The sequence below is a fragment of the Hoplias malabaricus genome, chromosome 6 (assembly GCF_029633855.1).
Source record: "Hoplias malabaricus isolate fHopMal1 chromosome 6, fHopMal1.hap1, whole genome shotgun sequence".
NCBI lineage: Eukaryota > Metazoa > Chordata > Actinopteri > Characiformes > Erythrinidae > Hoplias > Hoplias malabaricus.
In genome coordinates, this window is record NC_089805.1 from 23,422,858 (window position 1) to 23,447,627 (window position 24,770).

The 24,770-nt window shown below is 38.0% G+C and overlaps 2 protein-coding genes across 4 annotated transcripts in view; one reads left to right on the forward strand and one right to left on the reverse strand.

The window, feature by feature from the left end:
* hibadha (3-hydroxyisobutyrate dehydrogenase a) overlaps positions 1–17,463 on the reverse strand; it is a 28,699-nt gene extending 11,236 nt beyond the window's left edge. Inside the window, exons 1-5 of the mRNA XM_066674732.1 lie at positions 17,324–17,463; positions 15,511–15,671; positions 14,393–14,502; positions 13,669–13,790; positions 515–648 (exon numbers count right to left, since the gene is read on the reverse strand). Of these exons, the coding sequence (XP_066530829.1) occupies positions 515–648; positions 13,669–13,790; positions 14,393–14,502; positions 15,511–15,671; positions 17,324–17,393 (597 nt within the window). The 5' untranslated portion in view covers positions 17,394–17,463. The remainder of the gene's footprint in view (positions 1–514; positions 649–13,668; positions 13,791–14,392; positions 14,503–15,510; positions 15,672–17,323) is intronic.
* A 3,433-nt stretch (positions 17,464–20,896) lies between these two features.
* Positions 20,897–24,770, forward strand: part of tax1bp1a (Tax1 (human T-cell leukemia virus type I) binding protein 1a) — a 37,582-nt gene continuing 33,708 nt past the window's right edge. Inside the window, exons 1-2 of one of the 3 annotated variants that reach the window (XM_066673705.1) lie at positions 20,897–21,043; positions 23,684–23,901. In XM_066673705.1, coding sequence (XP_066529802.1) covers positions 23,710–23,901 — 192 coding nt within the window. In that variant the 5' untranslated portion in view covers positions 20,897–21,043; positions 23,684–23,709. Of the gene's footprint in view, positions 21,044–21,074; positions 21,243–21,271; positions 21,408–23,683; positions 23,902–24,770 lie in introns of those variants that run through there. The other 2 variants (XM_066673707.1, XM_066673706.1) reach the window with 2 other exon arrangements.

The following is a 24,770-nucleotide window of genomic DNA, read 5'->3' on the forward strand; positions in this document are numbered from 1 at the left end:
AATTAAATATTACATGTTTTTTTAACTTGATTATTTAATGTTAATCTGAAATACAAAAAATAAAAGGAAAGCCCTTTTGTGATACTAAGAGTCTATATTCAGTTCCAATTTAGCAGCAACGTTTTAGTCCCCACAGTGTTAACTGTAAGGATTTTGTGCCCATTTGTGCTTACTTATCTATTTTTTCCCCGGCAGATGCCCATCTGCAGCCCATCAGAAAGACAGTGATATTAAATACATTTCCAAAAACATAAAATTGAGGTGAGATGCTGATGTAATCGCTTAGTTCTTCCAAAAAAAAAAGTGACCTTAAGCTCATTTATGTCCCATTTTTTTGTTTTGACTCTTCTACTTGGGTTTTACAATAGACTGGTAGACCTTAAGATAGCTGAAATCATTTGTTTTAAAGGGTGACCACACACCTTTATATTTAGACAATGTTTAAGAGATAAGGTAGTGACGTTTTCTTAGGTAAAATATGATGTTTGTGCATAGTGCGTGTTTGCACGTTCACCTGTCCAGCCCCTACTTGGCCACAGTAAACGACGTTAGCTCCCATACAAGTGAGCAGCTCTTGAGCAGCATTAAATTCCTCCTCCACACCACCCACCATGAAGGTGAGCTTAGCCAGACTTGCAGCACCAACACCTGAAGACCAAAAGCACACACACAGACACACTATGAAACCCATGCTGACTGAACACCGATTTTCCTCACAACGGTAGTGTCAAGTATAAGTGTCACTATTAGTCAATAAATGTCAATAATAGTGGATTATAATAATAGATAATTGTAATTAAAGTGTTACATTTCATTTGCGTACTATTTCACCTAACAAAACACTACATGGATGAGCCACTGCTGCGTGTGGAGCTCTAGTTTAGAGCTTTTTCATTTGGTTCTCCTTCTTCTCCGTTCTATGTTTCTGCCATATTTAATTAGAACTGTGGTTCCTCTTCGCATGGTGTGTTTTTTTGGGGGGATTTGGGCTCCGTTTAACCTCGTCTCTATGCTCTCCCGCAAAGGCAAGTCGAGCACTCTAACTGGAGAGATGCAGATGATGAGGCCGGAAAATTCAAAAGTCTCTGCACTCTATGTAAAATGCAGGACAAAATCAGAACCATTCATTTTATCCCATGACCTCAGACTTAGGCAGAGCACAGAAAACTGACTGGGATTTTTTATTTCACAGTTTGTGGGTTGGATGTCATATTACGCTTCAGTAATGCACTGAAAATGTGACTTTTTTCATAATATTTCTACTTTAGACCTGTAGCGTAACGTCTGGGAATTTGGAGACATATTTAATGAAAATGGCTTGTTGTGAACAACATGTGAGAGAACACTGTGGAAGATCAGTTGTGCCATACACATTTGCCTAAACAAACAAATGTGACCATTAAGAGCCGGCTCAAAGAATTATCTTTTTAAAAACACCTCTCGAACAATCATGTGCCCAGCCTTCTTTAAGCCCCCTTTTTGAGCTGTGCTTATCTCATTAATTCATAAAGACGTTTCTGAACTATGTCTGTTTCAGGCTTTACAGAGTGACTTGCAGCAGTGCACACACTATATTTCAGCTTTCCCCTCCTGATTCTTTCCAATGACAGTCTGAGAACATTGTGAAAGTTCTAAAGTATATTTAGTTTTTAAAAGTCTATGGCAATGTTTAAATGATGATAAATATATACGTTTTAGACCTCAAGACCTCGAAATAAACTGATTTACCTTTGTTATTTTCAGTAATAAAACATTCATTCATTGTCTGTAACTTCTTATCCAGTTCAGGGTTGCGGTGGGTCCGGAGCCTATCCCGAATCACTGGGCACAAGGCAGGAACACACCCTGGAGGAGTCACCAGACACTCGCACATTCACTCACACCTATGGACACATTTGAGACGCCAATCCACCTACCAACGTGTGTTTTTGGACCGTGGGAGGAAACCCACATGGACACAGGGAGAACACAACAATAAAACACAAAATTAAAAAAAATATTTATATATTACTATTTCTGAGAACTGTATTTCCAGGTGAGAAGATGAGAAGCCGTGTGTGCATGTCAGTTTGTATTGGATAGAGGATAATAATAAGCTCTGAGATACCAGAGGGAGAGCATTTGAACGTTTGGCTTTAAAAGCTGTAATGTTCAAATCATCCGTCACACGATTCCCTGAGGACAAGTGTCCATTGTCCTCTTGTCTTCTCTCGCTTTCACCATCTCTCACACACACACACACACACACACACACACACACACACACACACACGACAGCTGGAGCTGAGGGGACACACCCCCTTAACTGTACACGCCCCCTGGGGTATGAATGACAGCTCTAAGGAGTAATTGACTTTACACTTTATCATGTTCAATTAAGAGCCCCACCTTCAAAAAAAAACCAAGCGTGGCCAATCATGTTAAAGCATGCCATGTTCTACACTGGAGTGGCCCCTCGTGAGGTCTCTGACACAAAGATGTGTCCAGGGAATAGACCGATCAGAATGTGATTAAAACGGTAAAAGTCTGATGGACCTTCATCAATAGAACCTCATCTGCTGCACTCATCATTTTACATGCATTCACTCGAAATGAGCCAAAATGTGCTCTTTAGGGAAACAAAGTGCTTCACAGACCCTATTTTAATTACTTTATTTAAGGTCTAAGTAAATACACATTTCACAAATAGAATCCTGTAAAAAGGTTCTCCTGAAATCCACCAAAACTGCATCCGATATGCCCCAGAAGTGTGTGTACACTAATGATTGGGATGTTTACTGAAGGGCTAATAATGCTGGAGTTAATTATTAAAGACCCAAACAAAACAGCTGAGATGAGAGGGTTAGTTTATTACTCTCCGTCTGTCTGTATTGATCTGCGATGTAGTTGTTCACCATCAATAATGCCCTCATTAGCTTTGCATTTGTCATTTCCCTTCTTGAGTACACCAACGCAGCAAATTTTAGGCTGCGTGTCCAGCAACTGAATGTATTAAACGAATAAAAACAAATTAAAATTACATTTAAAAACCGAACACAAGCTATAGCATCTGACCACAACAATCTAAAGCTCATTAGAGCCACTATTGCCTTCTGGAAAAGCATGTTTTAAGAAGTTAATTATACGAAATCGAGTCAACAGTATCCTCTTATTTCCTCATAGCTATGTGTGGACAATAAGCAACGCAAAGCACCTCTTGACTGGGGAAACATTAATGTTAGCTGTGTTTGAGGTATGTTTTCACTTTAAAGGCAATGATTGTGATTTAAATCCAATACACTTTTTACAAAATTCTGATCATTTCCCTCACAATTTGCTAGCTTTCTGTTCTGTTGCGTTCACACACAGCCATGGACCAGCCAATGAGGAGAAAGGAAAAAAAGGGTTTGGAATGTGCAGAGATCAGAACATTGAAAAGCCTAAGAAGAGATGAAGATACTGTGCTATTTCTGCTCCATAGCTGGGTAATATTGACTCATATTTGTTGTTACAGATTATTTAAGGTGGAACTGACTCAATAATCTGGATAGCGCTAGCAACATTAAAGTAAACACAGACTGCTTACCCAAACATATTGTTCCACCTTAAAAGATAAGGGGCTTCTGAATGAACACAAACACAGGGGTAGTTTTTTTTGATGCAAGAACAGTAGTTGCCCAAAGTAATTAATGGTGATATTAATTTGACAGTTTGTAACAGTTCATTTATGTATTGTTATTTTAATCAGGACGATTGTGCTCACATTCAACTAGTTTAGTTTAAATTTAGGTGATTCACATTAGATTTCATATTCACAGAAGGATTTTCCCATCAACACAAGATTACAATTTTCAGTGAGAGTTATTCATTGTGACCAAAAGCATTCTAATTATTTCAATATGTTTTAATACTACTAATAAAAATAATATTAAAGTCAATATTGGCTGATATTATCAGCCAATATGTTAGTTAAGCTGTACTTCTTCAAAGGCTTTATATCTTTATTTTTACTGTAGACTTCTTTAACACAAGTCAGGTACCACCAACTCTTGGCACCGTCTTAGATACTCACAAACGGCTCTTAAAGTTACGAGCCCATTTTAAAGCACTAAAACGTTTCATTAGTGGCACGGTTACATTAAACTACATTTGTTTATACGAGCTAAAACACACACTCTTTTCCCACGCTGAATGACGCAGTTCTCAGAGGCCACTTTGCTGAGACTTTAGGTCTCAGTACCATTACAGCCAGTAAATAAAAACCAATTTGCTTTTTTTATTCTCGGCTTTCAACAAGCCTCTATAACTGCTGATACTAATAAAGAGCCTAAATGATCAAATCAGTGCTTTTCCTTATACACAGGGATAGAGAGAGACATATGCACAAGCATGCATGCACACCTCCTCTTAACGATCTAGCGGTTAGCCTCCTGAGTTAAATCAATAGCTCTTCCCAGCTTAACGTTGGACTGTAAAAGTGCCAGTATTGATTCTGTGTTGCTATCAGAAACGGACAATGGGGATTCACACGTGATCATCTCTTTAAACCTCCGTGCTGGCAGAGCGTTAATCGGTCTCGTGGGAGAGAGGTAGCAATATTTTTTACTGCGTCTTACATGCAGACAGTGCTGTAAAACTGATTAGAATGTGTGCACACCCAAATTGAACCAAAAGGAATACGTTTCAAAAAAAAAAAATAAATAAAAAATAAAAAAATCATAATGCAATCCTGAGGACTACAAGTTTAAAAGGTCAGATTATCTCACACAGTTCAGGCTGCTGCTCGCTGTGGTTTTTTTCCCTGCAGTGGGAACCCAACACTACAGCAGTGAAAGTGTAATACCAGCGTCAAATGTGGTTACACATTATAATTATTACCAAAAAAAAAGATTTTTTCTGGAATCAAATAAAACTTAACAGATTTAAGCGAAACAAAAATGAGGGGGAAAAGACAACCGTTCATGTCAACAGCAATAATCTGGCACACTGACAATAAGAAGTTTCAGTAGAAAAATAACATGCAAGTTAAGGCTAAACAATAAATAATGACGATATATTTCTTAATTTCGCTTGATACGATATAAAAAAGTGTATATATATATATATATGTGTGTGTGTTTTTTTGTTAAACCAGTGCCATACTTCAGTTATTCCACAGAGGAGATCTGAGAGAAGGAAAAAGCCATCAGATTATTGTCTGAAGTGTTGATAATTATGCTCATCAGTGCCCTCCCACACAGACAGACACACACAAGCACATGATTTACACAACAGCAGGTACCTCTGGGAAGTCAGCAGCTTTTAAAGCAAGACAATACATGCTAATTAGTCAATTATGAATTTCTGTGAACCCACAAAAAATAAAATAAATCTAAAAATGCAGTGCATTCTCACTGCAAAGTTTGCAGCAGAAAAAGTACCAATAACTAAGTGCCCACAATCAAAAAATGTTGTAATTGTTTTTTTTTTTTTTGTAAACACTTCTAAAGCCTGAAATGGCATTTGCTGATTTACTCTTTAAAATAAAAGAGTCATTAAAACATTTATTCTGTTTATTAGAATGCATTTTTCTATTTAAATGCATGTTCATAAAATAAATAAATAAATAAATAAAACTACTAGCTCATCCAGTCTTAGCAGTAGAGCTGAACAATGCTGCTAAAAATAGAAACGGCTGACATATAGCTCTTCTTGCAAGGGCTCAATTAGTGATTGTTCTGTGTCACAACAACAAAATGACAACACTTTAGAATAAGACTACACTTATAAAGGTTTGTAACTGTTTTAACATCTGTTTATTAATACTTATTATGTTGTTAATCCATTAATAGTAATTAATAATCAGCTATAACAGGGCAACGGTGACCTGCTGTTTGCCAAATAGTGAACCCACATCCATCTTCATGTTAAACCTCAGATACTGCCAGATACTGACCATACATTTACTTCTTCAGCACTCAGCATTAGGCCTGTTGGCTTCATCACATATTTATTAACAAGTTTAACCATTTAATGAATTAACCACAAACAGAGTGCCTTTTTATACATTACTGATAACGCGTTGTTTACCTTAATATGTGAAATGACTAAATTCACATTCTCAGACCTTAGTAGGGCCGGGCAATTAATCTAAATCAACATTCAGAGCTTCTAATCGACATAATCATATCTATATGGACTATACTGATTCTTTTTTTCTGTTATGTCCCCACTTAAATGGCGAGGCTGACCAAGTGATTCAAGCAACTAGTTCCAAAGAAAAACACAGAGTCTGAATTGGATGTTCTGTGTTTTGACTATAATGAAGACAACAATTCACAATAAAACAAGAGAGAAACAAGCTTCCAGCAACATTAGAAAAATATCCCATATTTACAGTACAAGCCTCGTCACTGAACTGTTAGGGTCAAAAATACAAAACCAAAATAATTGCTCATTAATCGTAATCGTGGTAAACTGTACAATTAATCGTGATATTGATTTGCGCTCATATTGCCCAGCACTAGAAAAAAATTAAAAAGAGGTCACTGTTGCGCTTCCTATCTCTGTTACAAATGATCATTAATGACTTTAAAAGGTGTTTACAACCTAAACAGACTTTTAAACCATTTATAAACCTTTATAAGTGTAATCTTATTTTAAAGTGGTACCAACAAAAGACCTCTCTGGTAGATTAAATTATTAAAGATAAAATATGAAATTCCCTTAATATTTTAGAATTTTAAGGGAATTTAAAATGGGTAAAATGTCAACAATGGCTTGCTGACCAAGTGAGAATTGTTTATAGCGGTAGTGACAAGAAGTAATGGTGTGAGCTGAAAGCTTCTAAATGTTAAAACATAAAAAGCTCAAACAAATGAATACTTTAAAGTGCCCTGGTATATGAGATATTGTTTTATAATATTTTAAATTATTTTAACTATGCAGTTACAGCAGATAAGTACATGTGGGATATTGTATGGTATAAAAGTCTTGAAAACAGAACTTGAGATGTTCTCTACAACAAACACAAATAAACACAAAAAAGGTGTCAGCTTAAGATTCAGTCACAGAATGTTCATATACATACACACATCAGTGTTTTGTAAGTATATCAGACAAGACTCAGACAGACAGGGAGATGAGGAAAGGGGGTTTTGCTTTGAATGACAAGTCCACAGCAGGGACTATCACTGCGTACCAGCTGACACACTTTCTATTCACTTTCAGACCTTTTGACACACCTTTTATTTCAGTTGAGAACAGCATCCTGCTTACTATCACTAGCATAACCGATATAAACACATAAGATGGACACTGTCAGCAGGTTTTCCTAGCAAATATTAAGTGTACAGCACTATTCTACTCCAGCTAGAAACAAACACACACATACACCATACACCATACGAGGCCCAGTTAGACAGCTGCCAAGAGCCCATTTCCATCTGGAGCCCAGGACCAGGCTCAACCCCTCATTCCTCACACACACAGCTCCCTGGCCTTCTCAGTGAGTAGCTTGTTATGCTAATTCCTCCGTCACTCATGAGCCTGTCAGCCGCACTCATCCTCCCCCTTCCTCAGACTGCCCCCAATTCACTTGAGCAGCATGAACATTTCAAACCTGCCCATGTACTTATCTGTAGTAATTGCTAAGCCCTAACCAATATGAAAATGATCACACAAACAAATAATTATTCCATCACATTCTTAAAAATAAAACGTAACAAGAGTTTCTGCAGAGCAATGCCATACAAGAGCCAGTAGTGGTTCTCTAAAGGGAGAACACACCAAACTCCTCACAGACAGTCACCCGGAGCGGGACTCGAACCCACAACCTCTAGGTTCCTGGAGCTGGGTGACAGCGACACTACCTGCTGCACTGCATTATAAACTGAAACCTGTCATTTCTTTATTCACTTGATCATGTAACAGACAAAAAGCCAAAGAAAAGATTTTCAGTGTTATCAATATTGAACTTGGTTTTATATGTTAAACATAAACAAATGTAGGAATTGATATTTCACACACACACACACATTAAGAGGCATAGGTACCACTGGGAAACTACTCTGTTTATTCCAATTAGATGTTTTAATCATTTGGGAACTGAAGACACCAATTGTTGCAGTTTCGGAAGTGGAATATTTCTCCAACAAGACTGTGGTCACCATGTGTTTACCTTATATGGACTGCTATATCTCCAGATTTCTGGAATCTTCTCATGATGTTAGATGGTGTAAGGAAAAGGTTCTTTACAATTGCTGAACTTTTATATCTCTTTTATATTCACCTGTTTATAGTGTAATGCTTCAAAACAGTGCGGCACAAATCATCTATAAACATTTCACTTTAATTTGCCCAACCTTTGGAGTGTGTTGCAGGCATGAAATCCTACATTTGTTATGTTTACTAAACATAATGCAGTTGTTGAGTGAAAACACTGGAAACCTTTTCTATTAACATTTGTCAGTTAATTAGATGTACCATCATAATTAATAAAAGGACAGGTTCTTGTTCTTATTGCATTCAATGGGGTTTGTACAGGTTTTTAATAATAAAAAAGCACTTTCTAGGTTTAAAACTTATTGATTGTGTGTTTATTCTCCAGGAACTTTGTCTAAAACAATATCCATTTTAATAGGGGGAGGGGGGAGAAGGAAAAAAAAGTCTGTTATTCTCACACAGATTTTTCAGATTAATTGTGAAATGTCAGATATGGGTTGGAGATCCCAACCGACATAACAGCAAGAAATGAGGGGAACAGCTCATATTTCTGAAAGTAGTAAGCAAAAGAAACAAAGCAATTTGCTATGGATTCTATTCAAAAGCATCGACCAAGGAAAATGCACAGAAAAGTGGAGTTTTCCCACCAGCTGGAGTGTGTGAGAATAACTGTGTGGCTACAATCTTAAAAATAAATAAATAAACAGAAAAAGAACGTGGGTAATTATCGTTAACTAACTGTGTCCTTGTTACACGCTGCAATGGCCACACAACCTCCATGTCTACCAGTGTGTGTGTGTGTGCGCGCATATTATATATATGTGTGTGACGTCAGATGCAGTTTGTTGTGGGTCCAATTCAGCGACAGTAGACTGAGGTTTGTGTGTGTGTGAGGGTTTATTACACATCTAGGCCAAAGAAGAAGAAAAACAAGAGAGTGACAGGAGAGAGAAAGAGAAAAGGAGTGTTTCGCTGCTTTATGAGGGTATTATTCGAGCAGTACAGCTTGAAGTGCCAAACCTTAATGACGCACACACAGAACGACCAAACCAAGAAAATCAAATTATATCAAAAGAAAACTTTAAAAAAAAAAAAAAAAATGCACATGACACAGTCTGCTTCCCATGTGAAAATCGGAGCGTGAGAAAGACAGAAAAGACTATCAACAACCTAACAATTTGGACTTGAAAGATTACTGAATGTAAACAGGTTTGTGCCAGTATACCTTTGAACTACACATTTTCAGCTCAAGGAAACACAAAGATGGGCAAGCATTTGTATAAATAAGTGAATATATATATATATACACGCATACATTTGTGTGTGTCATGTTTGCTCAGCACTACAGCAGACACTAGACACTTCAGCATCAGGTTGGATAGAGTGCCACCTTCTGGGCAACTGCTGTGTTATGTTCTCTCTCTCTCTCTCTCTCTCTCTCTCTCTCTCTCTCTCTCCAGTTGCCCTCGAACATCTCGAGATCTCTTGAAACTAGTGTTGTTGATGCAGCTTTAAAAATGTTCATAACCATTATTATTATTTATTATTATTTTTTATCCTAATATTTCTCATATATTTATATGGTTTAATCTACCAAAACATTATGTATAATAATTAATTAGTCATGAATCTGCCCATCCCTCTTCATCCCTTGGTATTCAACAGGTTGATAAAGAGTGTATTATGTGTATTATTTCTTACATCAGGCTCCTCTGTAGTACTGCACAGTACATGCATTAATTGTTGGTTATTGTAAAAACAGTAAAAAAAAAACAGTAGTGCTTTTAATGTAAATGTACACATATACATTCATCCTTTCCACCTAGCAACTTTCCCCATAGTAGCTTCAGTATATCGCAGACTAGCATAAGAAATTAAATATGAGTTTTGTGGGAGCTGCAGACACAAATATATATATATATATGCTTCGAACTCAGAATTAAATATTAGCATGCACTACAAAGGTAGTTGTTTGTTATGAAGTTACTATTTCAGAAACAGGATTTTGTATCCCTTTAGCAGACAGTTGGCATTGAGCATAATGACCTTATGCTCATGTGCAGCTGCTCATTTTGCTTGTATGTTTTTTTGGGGGACACTAATTTCAAACTGAATGAACATGACAAGCTTCTTACGAGCAACAAGAACATGCACACGCGCACTGCGGCATATGATTCATTTTTGTCCCAATCTGAATAAAACATACTAAACACAAAGTAAAGGGCAGTATCATTTTTAAGTAACAGTAATATAGTGGTATATGCTCCTATATAAATATATGCACCTGTAATTCATGCTATTGCGTACTAGAATCTGAAAACACATCAGGACCCATCATTGCCAGAGTAGTAAAAAGTATTAGACCAGAGACTCTTTTAAAAAAAGTCTACAAGCACATGTGCGTACACACGTACACACACACACACACACCCTGACTTGCTTTAAATCCTGTCTGCACCCGTGACGCCAAACAGTAAACATCCAGCCAACCGTCAACAGTGCAGGGCTGAAGAAAGTAAGACTGGGGCTCAAGGCAGGCCGTTTCTTAGTATCTAGCTTTTTATGGCCTTTTATCTACATGAAAGGCAGTGACATCGGCAGCTACAACATTACAGCTCCATCAGAATAAGAGCCACTGACAGAACCCTCCTACATTACGGCTCAGGCCATTAAAGACCACGTCAAAGAGCTATCATAGTCCCAGACACTGCATAATATAAGAGCTCAGAATGAGTGTGCATATGAGAGAGAGAGAGAGAGAGAGAGAGAGAGAGAGAGAAAGAAAGAAAAGCCTGGCACTATAAAATCTTTAAAACTATTTTATGATTAATACTGATCTTACACGAGAGTAATATATAAAACCAAAACAATTCTATCATCACATCCTTCTTACTTCAGATCAATTTAATCTTGAAATTAATGGCACTAAAACACCCTTTAGCATTGTGCTGAGAAAAATAAATTATATACTGATATATCATCATATTGAACCACCCTGAAGTTGTAGTGCTATTTGCCGTCAAATGATGACAATTTATAGCCAATTATTTTGTTCATAGATTTTTAAATTCCGTTTTGTGCACATTTCACACAGTATTCAAGACATAATTTTACTGTGGTGCAGGTCATATGCTGTTTTCAAAAAAGTATACAATAAAAGCTACAAGAATATATTCAGAAAAACAACGAATCCCTTTCAATATTTAACCTTTATCAACACTGTAGTCTTATGTTTCAAAAATCCTTTTTCATTATTTCTGAAGTATTGCAAAATATTTCCAAGCTATTTCTATTTTGTATCTAATTAAAGCCCCATGCACTTTCATAACAAACATTTTCTGTAGGAAAAGCTATAAATCTTTACTATGGAAAGTAAATATTGACTCAGGAAGGATGTTTTACAATAACAATCAAGTTGTCTTTTGTCAACTGTATTAAAGATGTAGAGATGTCCTTATGGGATCCTGAGTATCAGCGGTTCTCCAGCTGTCCTTTTCTGCAGTGCCCCCTCTTTTAGAGATGAGAATTTTTCCCGACACACATGTACACGTCTTTTGCTTCCAGGCTCCACTGGAATTTACTTTGAACCTTTTAATTAATCTAAAACTGCAACTACTTAGTGAAATAATCATAAACATTATGATTAAATGCTGAGAGCAAAACATATTCCAACCCTACTTCAGGGCTGAGGGGCTTTGCAACAGCTCCTACAATCACTACAGAGGAAGGACAAAACACTCACTTGAGCACCTTTTATGTATCTGTAGAAAATACTTTACAGTTCTAAATCAAAAGCAATGAACAATAAGCTTGGCAGCTGTTTCCATTATAGAGATTTAAATAAATATATAAATAAATAAATCTGCACATCTTGACCTCAAGAACTTTGAATGTGAAATGTGAATAAAAGCAGATTCTCCTTATTCAGCCTCAAACGCAAGGGGCTTACACAACTGAAGACTGGTTTCCATCAATCACAGTAAATGTGATCCCTCTTGAAAGTGGCAGATGTGCCAATTTTTTAGTTACAGTTACAGTTTATAAAGCTTTAAAGGGGACATATTATGCAAAACTCACTTTTTGTGTGTTTTTTTGTTTTTTCTTTCCAACTTGGGTCTCTATAAACTCCTATAAACACTCGAAAAAAGCGTGAAAAAAACAAAAAAAAAGAAAACTATCCATCTGTTTTCTGAGAGTCCGTTTAAAGAGTTTGGTGTTAGGAATCATATGCTTCTACAAGCCATTTGGATGGCTCCCTTATTGTGACGTCACACTTGGGAAATTTATATAGATCCAACCTGCCATTCATGAAGGTGTTTGTGCAGGCAGAGCCAGACCAACTTATATGCTCACTATGCACGTTGCGTATGGCCCCGCAAATTAACAGAGGCTCCCTGGGCTCAAGTTAGGGAGAGTTTGTGTATAATCAGAGCATGAAGAGAAACTATCCTTCAGAAAAGGGGGGGGGGATCACTCTACGAGAGCTGTGGGAACAGCAGTGAGGTAAACCTGTGACGGTTCTTCTCAATGTTGGACTGCTAATAAATATTAGTCTACGTACATAGCCACGGGAATATATTTAGAAGTGGCATGCACTGCACAGCTTCTCTCCACAAATTTAAATGCCTCTCAGTGCCACAATGTATTGAACCAAACTTTGAAGCTGAAAAGTGAGCATATACTTGTGTTTTTATACAGTCTATTACTCATTTAAAATTTCATTTAAAACACCGGTACAGTCTAAAACGTGCTTACTATTTCATACCTTTAAAACAAATGACGTAGTTATTTCCAAGTGCTAAGTTGAGTTCTTCGAAATTTAAGTTCCACCTTAAAAGCTGCCGCTATATTAACACAATCACACTAACACCAGCATTTGAAGTTTTGGTTAAAAAACCTTAAACAGTGAAGCAGTCACAGGCACCTAGACAAAACTACTGCATCATTTTAGGTGACAAAATCTGAAAGTTGGAAAATAGACAGCTACGTCTTCTATTCCACCTTAAGGACTGCAGCTGTTACTGAATCAGACAAATGCATGAGCTGGTGGGGCGTGACCAGCTTATTTGCATAAAAGTGACAGAGCCCTTAAAAGGCTCATTTTGAAAAGGACTGAACAGAGCTGGTGATATCTCTTTATGTGATAGTGGTTTTGTGCAAAGAACTTCATGAACATGTTTTGTATAACCCGTAGACCTTTTCTAACTTGTTTAAATAGAGGTATAATATGTCCCCTTTAAAATTTCCAACTTGTTCAGTCATTCAAGTTTTCTATTTTACAAATACTGTATTGAAATTGTTATATCTAGTGCTCATATCGTTACATACTATTAACTGCAAAGACAGTGTCGTTCAGCCGTCAAGGAGAACAATGTCTCTTTCATCGAAGTATTTTATGTGCTACAGAACTACAAAATATAAGCCTCATTTTATTTTTTTATTATTTTATATATTTATTTTTGTTTTACACAGGTTATTCAAATTTACCTCCTGAGACTGGAGCATCCATGAAAACTGCGCCCATCTTTTCTGCAGCCACAGCCATTTCCTTGGAAACTACAGGGTCTATGGTGCTTGAGTCAATCAGCAGTGTGCCCTTCTTAACCTTTCTGATGAAAAGGAGAGGAGACATCATTAACATTAAGCAACTGGACTAGTTATAAATACGTCATCACCCACAACGTCAAAGGTACTGCTGCATCAAAAGTCTGAAAATCAAGTGACGTTCAGATATTTGTAGATAAAAATAAAAAGAGCTTATCAGTTAGAAAGTAGTACTGACAGAAACTGAAAACTACTTTTTTAACTGTAAAGAGAACGGTAACTATAGACATATTATTAAGTAAAATGTACCCAAATATAACCAGCTTTAAAATCGCAAGATCTATTGATGGCTACTTCAGGGTTCTGGGGCTGTGGGTTCAAACCCCACCTCAGTTCACTGTCTTTAAGGGATCTGGCGTATTCTCCCTTAGCCTATTTCCACCGACGTGGATCCAGTGATTTAAGTTTGCCAACCTACTTTAGAAACATTCAGAGTGTTTCCACCAAAATCACAAACCAAAAAAACAGATTGTTCAAAGCGGGAACCAAAAAATATAAAATGATCTAAAACACCACTCCTTTTATAATATTTTCCTCTCTAATATCTACAGGTTATCAAGAACACAGTCTGTTCTTGAATAACTCAGTATTACTTGTTACTACTTACTTAAGTATGCCATTGGCTCCAGTGTAAACATCAATGACATTAGGACTTGATGGAAGCATAGTTATGATGCGGTCTGCTTTCTCTGCCACCTCAGCTGGAGAATCCAAGATCTGTGAGCCAGAAGGAAACAGAACAATGATATAGGGTGGTGTGTGTGTGTATTAGAATGGTCACTCTCAGTCTCACTCTGGGTACAAAATTATAAATTTGTTTTCAGTTGTGTGTTCCTCTTTATAAAGCTAAAGACTTACGTTTCTGAAACATTGCTGAATAGGTACACGGTTACACTACTGGAGCTTTTCCTTTGTATGGTATCTCCTCTACATGCTTAGTACATAGTTGGTTTGCCACTGTAAATCCACCCCACGAAATGTAAAGTGTTGTTGTTGATGTTTTTTGGTAATGAACACAGCTCTGCACCCCAGTTCAGAAAGATAAGTAGAGTTTTTACGTTCCTTTTTGCTCCGGTTCTAGCTTTTTGTCAGCCACTAAAAAAAAGTGTGGGCACCCCTTATTTGAAAGAACACCAGCAAAGAGTTTACAAAAAAACTAAAAATAATTCTATGCATGCAAAATATTTCTGAAGATATACATTTCTGTTTTGATTAAAGCATTTAGATTTCAAATGATGATAGTTTATGCAGTTTAGCGTCTTCTAAAATTAAAAATAAACAAATAAATAAATAAAAAAATAAATAAAGAACAATCACTTTATATTTGTAACTGCACACTTAAAATGCACATTTCCATTTTATTCTTTTAATTGTAACAGTACCTGGCTAAAAAGCACAACATTTAAATCTAAGGTTATATTGTTTAATACAGATGTGCTTCACTTCAGATTTAACTACATGGGTAACACCAAGCCTATTTAAAGTTTGAATTTTAATAAAAATATATTAAGCAAATTTGTAGCTGAAAAAAAAAAAAAAAAAAGCATTAACATTTCAATAAAATTACAGTACAGGAATGAATCTCCATTTACTCATAACCAACCCCCTGTGTGTAAATATATAAATCACATGTATAATGAGTACTTGTGTACATGTCACAGGGTATATTTTTGTGTGTATATAATGTCGTTCTCCTCTGCTAGGCAACAACACAAACTACTTTACCTGTGCTCCTGAGTCTTGCAGTTCCTTACAAGACTCTGGAAAAGCATCAGTGGCAATGACTGGATACCCATTCTTCAGCAGGTTCTTGGCCATGGGTGTACCCATGTTACCCAGGCCAATGAAACCCACTGGGGTTTTGGAGGCCATGGATCTGCAGGACACTTTAAAATAAGAGAGAGATAATAGAAGACAGAGGAAAATGTTAACTCCATTGAAACACTACTATATCCAACAGGTAGAAGGAACCAGATTCTGTTTGTTACTGGACCACTAACAGTGCCTGCAAATGCATATGCAAAGCCAAATAATGTTTGGCCGAGCCATCATCCATAATATATGTTACCTCTTTGTTTCTATGTTGCTATGCATACTTTTTATAAAACCACTTTTACCTTGTCCTTCAATGGTCAGGACCCAGTCTGGAACCTTCTTAGCGCTGCAGTAACACTGACGTGGTGGTGACATATTAGCGTGTGTTTTGTAGGTAAAAGGGGATAAGATACAGCAATGACGATGTTGGACTGAGAATTGTAAACCAGCCAAAAATATCCAGCACAAAGCAGAAAGTCATCACTGATCACTCTCTCAGAATTTACATAGATAAAGTGGAACAACAATCTAGGTGTGTCTAATAGAGTGGACAGTGAAAGGACAGGGTTTAAAAATTCTAACAGCACTGTTGTGTCTGATCCACCCGTTCCAGCACAACACATACACTAACACACCACCAACACGGAGCGTTACTGCTGCACTGAGAAGGATCCACTTCTGAAAACATACCTGCTCCATGGTGGTCCTATGGGGTTCCTGACCATAGAAGAACAGGGTGAAAGCAGACTGCCAAAGTATGCGGGGCAACAGGTGAATTACAGCCTTTAAAATTATAAAAAAAAGTGCACATGTATGGTAAATTAAGCTGATAAACAGTGGAGGTTATTAAATGAGGTCATTTTAATGCCAGTCAAGTTTGACCCGTTTTTATTCAAAAGCCTTTTTTAGGAAAGTTCAGAGCTACTTATTAAAGGAACACTATGTAAGGTTTTGGGGGGTTTGCCCCTGGAGCTCCCCCTAATGTAGTTCATTTTACAGCAGTCAATGGGGTGGGGGAAGAGGAGGTGGTTTTCTACCTTCCTCAAATATTACATTGTTCAATTTCTGCAGTACTACGTCTGTATTATCATTGACAATGGCTTCTTTCTCCCTATTACTGACCACAATAAATATGAAGCTCTGATTTTAAGGTAACAATATTGCATAGTGTTCCTTTAATTACCTAATTTTAATTCTATTTTTGAGGAACTTAACATATTTTGCTGAACTATATTTGACAGTCTTTGGACCTGCAATTCCATATTTTAAAAACATTATAACATATACACTTTTTAATGTCTTGAGGTATTTTTCTCATATTAGTGAAAGCAAAGGTATGAAAATACAGGCAATTTTTTAACTTCTGGTCACGTCAGATTCTTGGGTTTGATGGCATGAGCCCTAAAATCCCTTTTCTGCCTTTTCAAGAGCTGGAACATTCCCAAAGGGGCAAACAAGTGGCCGTTGAAAATGTTTGATGTTCAATACGAATAAATCGTTTTGTCTTGGTTTTCTGTCCGTCTATAAACTCTTTTATGTAACAACAAACAGACATGAACGTTCTGAGCGGCAGAAATGTTAGTTTGGTTTAACAGCCAGGTTACTGTGTCCACTGCCAAAACCTTAAATATGACTTAAACCATCTCTAACGTCGTCTCTCAAAGCTAGAGAAGCCGTGCTCTCTTCGCGCTGTTAAACAGAGACTGTGAGGGAAATACTTTACCGAGTGTGAGCTGCACATGCCTGTTACTCCTGTGTAACACAGCCCGAGAGCCTCTGAGGAAGGCGGCCATTCTTCTCTCCTCCCCTCGACCTCAACGCCTCGGCGCTCACAACTCTCAGCGCAGGAAATGGAGGGAGGAGCTTAATGACTGACACTGAATTTCAGCCAATCGCCGACCTCTACTTTCAACAGCGGCCAATCACAATCATGGGCGTGCCGGCAATGTTTACACTGATTTAATTGAGTTTGTGGAAGACTAGAATAAAGTCAGCCTAAAATGCAGATTCCACTGTTTGAACTGCAGCCTGCAGAAACATTTCTGTCGTGTTACAGAGTTACACGTGTTATTCTGATTTGGGTTTAATCACTTTCTTATGGAGGTACATTTCGAGCAAAAAACACTGTGACAGTATGTGTATCAGTAAATTTGAAGTCACCAAGAAAATCTCTTTAGGTGTTACAAACCTGTAGAAACCCACAAAAACAAAACAAAACAAAACAAAACAAACAAACAACAAAAAATTTGATTGGAAGTGCATAAATCCAATTATACACTCACAACCACAAATAATATATGCTCACAATTTTACTACAGTTGCAGCTGTGAATATGGGAGCATCTTCAGAATCTGAACAAAAAAAAAATAGCAGTTGAGAAACATAGCTGCCAATTCAAGCAGGTGAAGATATGGACTTGTGTTTGTGCAAGAAATCCACGAAAAATAAACCAAAAGAAATTATTTGGGATACAATATTTTAAAGGTTTTAAAGATTTGCAAATGTGCAAGTACTGTGTGTACCTGCAACAGAAAAAACTTTCACTGAAACTAAAATCCCACTCCAGTCATTGATTAAATCCCACATTCGTTCATCAAAATAACAGCTTTAGAATTATCTCCTAATGCCTTAAAATTTGAATAGATGTAACTCTACAAATTTCCTTTCAAAATCCTTTCAAAAGCTGAGGAAAATGAAACCTCTTTCTCCACTCCCCTCCACTGTTACCTCCAGCTCTAAAGCCCTACCCCCAAGTTGACTGGACATTTCCTATAGGTTTATGATTTTGTTTTCCCTCTCTCTATGGAAAGTGCGATTGAGTTCGTGAAAGGCGCTATATAAATAAAACTTTTATTAAAGGGGCCTTTAATAGTGTTTTTCTTATTTTGCCAGAAAAGTGATCAGGAGTAGCTGAACATGAGCCCAATCTCACCAATCCCATGCCAGGTGAGTACTAGATCGGTTATTATTCCCTCAAGTATTGTGTGCGCCAAGTGATGGCTCACCATTCAATATAGTTGGAATGAGTTGGAGTGGTCTATGAGATCCAGAACTATTCATGCGACATCACTAGCGACCTCATTAATGTTTATGTGGCTAAGTGTAATCAATACCTCAAAGTAATATCTAGAGTAAAACATTCCCAGAAGGTTAGAGGTTGTTTCATGCCTATATGAATATTAAAAATAGCTTGCATTTTTATATCAGAAACTTGTAATAATCTTATTAATTAATTAAAATTTTGTCTTACAACCTTGATTCTGAATATTTTAAATGCTGGACTTTCACTTTTAACATTCATTCATTCTCTGTGACCGCTTATCCAATTCAGGGTCGCGATGGGTCCAGAGCCTACCTGGAATCACTGGGTGCAAGGCAGGAATACACCCTGGAGGGGGCACCAGTCCTTCACAGGGCAACACAGACACACACACACACACACACACACACATACGGACACTTCTCAGTCACCAATCCACCTACCAATGTGTGTTTTTGGACTGTGGGAGGAAACCGGAGTACCCCGAGGAAACCCACGCGGACACGGCGAGAACACACCAACTCCTCACAGACAGTCACCCGGAGCGTGTGACTGCAACACTACCTGCTGCGCCACTGTGCCGTCCTTGACTTTTAACAATGATATTATACTGATTTCATCCTTCTCTTTTAGCCAGTTTAGGAATGTGTGTACTTCTGAGGGTCTGAGGTGCTCAGAGACACTCGTGGTACATATATAGCCTTAGGTTTAACAGGAATACCGGCTAAAGGGAAAATGTACATAACAGGAATTCCACTGGCTTGGAATACCCAAAGTGTCTACATGAACACGCTCCATTAAAAGACCCAAAGCTATAATTGACTATCCAGTCTATCCTGTCCCTCTTGTTGTAGGAGGAACATAATTACTAAAAGCGCCATATCACAATTACATAATACACAATGCATATTGCATCATACAGAGTATATGTGTCAATAAATAAAGAAGCACCACTAGCTAACCAGTGAAAAGTACACACAATGTTGTTTGGAACTGTCCTCTGCAACCCACATGTCTATGAGAGTTTGAAGAGAATAATCCAAAGTTGTGATTTGTTTAATAGGAAAATGTCCCAACTCTCCTTCTATTTGTTAGGCTTAACTCTGGGCAAACTATATCTAGAGGGCTGTTACACAAAAACATATTTATGAATTTACTAGATAATGAAATTCTAGGTAATATTTGGTATTTTTACTCCTAGGCTCCCCCAACAGTTGCAGAGTGTAGTTCATATTTACAGGAACTTCAGCACTGTCCTGACATCAAGGGAGAGGTGAGTAGTTTCTACTTTCCTCCAAAAGTTACATAGTGCAGTTTCTGCAGTGCTGAGTCAGGAGTAGCAACAACAGAATATCTATTCTCAGTATTACAGGTCAATGGAACATTAAAATGATTCAGAAGCTGTACTTTAAATGTAAAAATATTATTTATATTATTGTTCCTTTAATGATCTAATTTATATGTTCCTTTAAGCCCTGAGGAATGTCCCTCAGCTATTGGACACATTGGATTTGAGGTTTAAAGTATCTGACTAAACTGAGAAATCCTGTTTTGATGTATACTCGAAATCAAGCCTGACCAATAGTAAAAAAGCAGAGAGACAGTATTCAAATCTAGGCATAAGTTACCTAGCAACCTTGTGAATAATATTATACGCCAAAAACTGAGCATAATCCAATAGTAAACTACACCCTGCTTTTTTCTTACTGGATAAGCATTTTTGTGTAACGTATAACTCTAATTTCAAATTCAAACATTTTATCCTTGATGGAACTAATGACAAATGTAGTGATAAACAAATGTTTCTCACTTGCTATTTTTAATCTACCTAATTCTTGTATTTTATTTTTGTTGTATAAAATTACCTTTTTAATATTAACAGCTTCTATTAACTTACAAAAGATCAGTAGAATATTTTAATACCAAATTACAATTATACGTTACCAAAAAAAAAGCTTTAAAACGCATTTGTACACTTAATATCTGCATATGTAGTGCACTATGTAGGGCCAGTAGGGAGCCATTTGGGACGCAGTTTCAGTTTTTATGAAGGGGTTTAGCAGTGCACAGGCTCCATTCCAACACGACAAACCCCAAGGTCACACCAACCTGGACACCACTACTGTAGTAAAGGATATCAAGGCAGCATTCATTGCAGAAATAAGTTAGGTGAATGGGAATAAGATGGGACCACAGGACAATAGCTGTAATACTCTAATCCAACCAGAGAACCCACCCATCTTTCGAAAGCTCCAACGGAAAATGACCGGAAATGCAGTGACGTCACCCCCGCCCCTCACGGTTGTGTTGACAGCCGGTAACTCGGCCAGAGCCCCTTAACAGAGCGAGCACTTTAATCAGATTTAAACTTACTGAGTGAACGAGGACAGACATGGAGCACAGGTACACGCTTCATTTATTCAATAGACAGCTCTGCCGGAGTGACGCTGGTTATTAAGTCCGACGTTGTGGAGGGTCTGTGAGATGATGATGCGGGTCATGATGAGGATGATGATCAGGATGATGGCAGCGCCGAAGATGCGCAGTGTTTCACTTTAACACCAGCGTCAACAGGCCAAGCTGTTTTGAGCCTGTAGCCTCGGTCAGTGAGCCTCTCCCGCGGAGTTGGGCGGCTCTCTCTCCGCTCGCCGTTAACGTTAGTGCCGCTGTTCTGCTGGCTGCTCAAAGCTAACAGACGTTTGTCAGCTGCGTCAGCTAACGTTAGCAGCAGGCAGCCCCGGCCTTCTCCTCAGAAATAAACGAGTTGGTTAGTGGCTTAGTACTCTAGAGTTAGTATAGTTATTTATATTTAGCCCTGGGGAGTTCATTCGTTTCCAACAGGCCTCCAGGCACTAATATTTGTGTTACTTGGTGAACGAAATCAGGGGCTGGAGCACAATCAGCTCCCTACTCCCTAACTAGTGTACCACGTAAGTCTTGGAACTAGGGCTTTTGTACTCTAACAGTGCTCAGAAAGTTAAACAGTGGCGTCCAGAAACATTTCCCTGACAACAACTGACCTTATCTTGGACATATGCCACATTTTGAACGTGTATGCCTTTATTTGTCGATTACATAGTGCGCTACGTAGGGAGCAGGGAGCCATTTGAGCTTAGGTCAGAGCGATGGAGGTCTGCTTGGTCACGGGTGGTAATAAACTTCTGTCATTATAAAATCAGCTCTGAATCAGTTCAGTTAGTAATGTACACTAAATGAAACGATACCTTGTAACTGTTTTCACCAGTTATGACAAAATGTTTAACTTAATGTGGTTAATGACCTCTGCAGAAAGCCATAGGCGTGTCTCAGATGACTGACAGGGAGGAATAGATTTCTGTGACATTGCATATTACAGTTGTCAGTCTATTTCTTTAAGGCCCATGTCCTAGTTTAGCAGGTTTTGTGTCTTTGTGCAGTAGTATGGCTCTGTCCAGGGCTGAGATTGTTATCTATTTCATCAGCTCCTTGTGCACTTCGTTGTTTCTTCAATTACAGGCATTAGATAATATACGATATACAAACTTGAGACTGTTTGTTGCTCTGCATATTCCATTAGCACCTTTCACCCTCTTTGGGTTCAGGACTCCTATACAACCACCACCAAGCAGGTATGATTTGGGCGGTGGATCATTTTCAGCACTGCAGTGACACTGACTTGATGGTAATGTGATAATTTGTCTTGCACTGGGATGAGTGGATCAGACACAGCAGTGATGCTAGAATTTTTAAAGCTCTCAGCATCACTACTGGACTGAGAATACTCCACCAATCAAAATATCCAGCAAATCTGTGACCCTACATCTACAAGGTGGACAAACAAAATAGGAGTGTCTAACAGAGTGGATAGTGAGTGGGCACCATATTGGAAAATACTAGCAGCACTGCTTTGTCTGATCCACTTGTACCAGTGCAGCACACACTAACACAGCACCACCACGTTCACTGTCACTGAAGCGCAGAGAATGATCCACCACCCATATCATACCTGCTCTGTGGTGGTTGTGTGTGGGACCTAATCATGTGACAAGAAGCTAACACAATATGCAGAATGACAGATGGACTACAGTCTGTAATTGTAGAACTACAAAGTGCACCTTTATGGTTGCTGGAGCAAGGACTGTGAGCATGGAAACGGAGGTTATTTTAATGTTATAAATTATCTGGGTTATGGTTTGTTTGGCCAAATCATTTTAGACAGCTTTTCATTCATTATTTTTTGGGAACTCAAATGTATGAATAGGTTGTTTATAGACACATTGTTAATAGACACATAAAATACATATACAGTTGGATTAAGCACAGACCTCATTTGCTCACCCTTGCTCCTGTGAGCCATTACCTGATAAATAAAGACAAGAATTATTTGTTAAATATGACATTAATAAACAGCATGAAGCTCAGTTAAAGCTGAAAGTCAGAAGTGGGTAATAAGCATTTGCAAATGGGTGAAACTTGTGCATACAGCATTGTCCCAGGTTTTTATGAAGACATTTATGCCAGTCTCACAAGCTGTAAAATACTTTGTTTGTTATTTTATGGTCTCTACGTTTTATGGAGATATTTCTGGAAGTCATCCATTTCACTCCACGTTTGCATGTTCTCAGAAGTAACACATCCTCTTTTTGAACACTGTGGTCTTTGTCTTGTCAAGTACTGGTCAGCTACTTCAGTCTCCAAACAAGGAGAAAGACATTATAATATTCAACTTTTAGGATCTAGGGTGGTCATAGCCATAGAAATCTATTATATATAATTATGTACACGTTTTACAAATTCTCCTTTTGCTGTAGTAACAGACTTATCTTTAGGGAACACTTTACTTTAGAAGGCAGAATAGTTCTGTAAGAATCTGATTTCTTTAAACCCCCAGGAGCATAGTGGAGTTAGGTTAGATTTGTATCTAAAGCACCACTCAAGCTCATTTCAGAGGCATTGGATGGGTCTCCATCTGCACTGCTCAACAGCCCTATGCTGGTTGGCTTTCAAGTAGCTGAATTCACTGATTAAAACAAACTTGTATTGTTTGTCCTGTTTTCTTTGCAGGTAGATAGTTGGGAGAATCGCGTACAATGTCGGCAGCCAGTGATGCAGCAGCCTCTGCGGGTGGAGGAGGGAGTTCAGTGATGGAGATGTCCAACTTTGCTCATGTGATCTTCCAGAATGTTGGGAAGAGTTTCCTGCCCCAGGCAGCGCTGGAGTGCCACTACACACTCACCCCGTTCATCACGCCTCACCCCAAAGACTGGGTTGGCATCTTCAAGGTTAGAGCATGGGCATAACTCACACACCCATAGGCTTGGAGACCTCTAGAGGAAAACCAGGCTAGTTGTGTTGTCTTCTTTATGACAGACATGCATCTACAGTGGGGCTGAAGGATTAGTGGTGTTTGTGTGGTTATCATGAGATGTCCTTCTTAACTTTTAATGGAAGTCAATGTAAAAAGAGTTTATTCCAAGTCATTTTGGCGCATTACTATTGGTGCATTCATCATGAAAATTTTACATGATGTGAAATAGCTGCTGTTTTCAAATGATGTAGAAGGTAACAATGGACAAAAATGGAGATATATGATTTTCTTTGGACAGCGATGATATGGTCAGTTTAAATAATAAATAATTTAGTTGAGATACTGTCAACATATGTCCAGATCAATATTTGGCATGTACACCCTTTGCTTTGTTCAGTTCGCCTCATCAAACCCTTCTATAGAGCAATATCTTCACACTGAGTGCTCAGGGAAGGTGACGTAATGAGACTGAAGCCAGAGCGAGGCAGAAAGGCCCAGAGTGAACACACAAGGCAACCTAGCACAACACTCCAGATGTTATCCTGGGACAAAATGAGTGCTGCCGGGCCGAGTGCTTGGAAACAACAGAAGTGTGAGGAGGAATTGGTACAAAACAGGGAAGGCACTTCTGTAGTTGGGAAATACTTCGATTTTAGATTGACATGCTCAGTCCAATGTTTAATGCAAAGTATGCCAAGCCGTTGTGGCTGTTGTCACATTAAAGTACAGCCACAAACAGCAATATGAGGAGTACTTAGCAAAAATATTTAAAAGCTTGGTTAGATCTACATCACATTTAAACAGCGTTATAATATGTGATGAACAAATAACTTTATATATTTA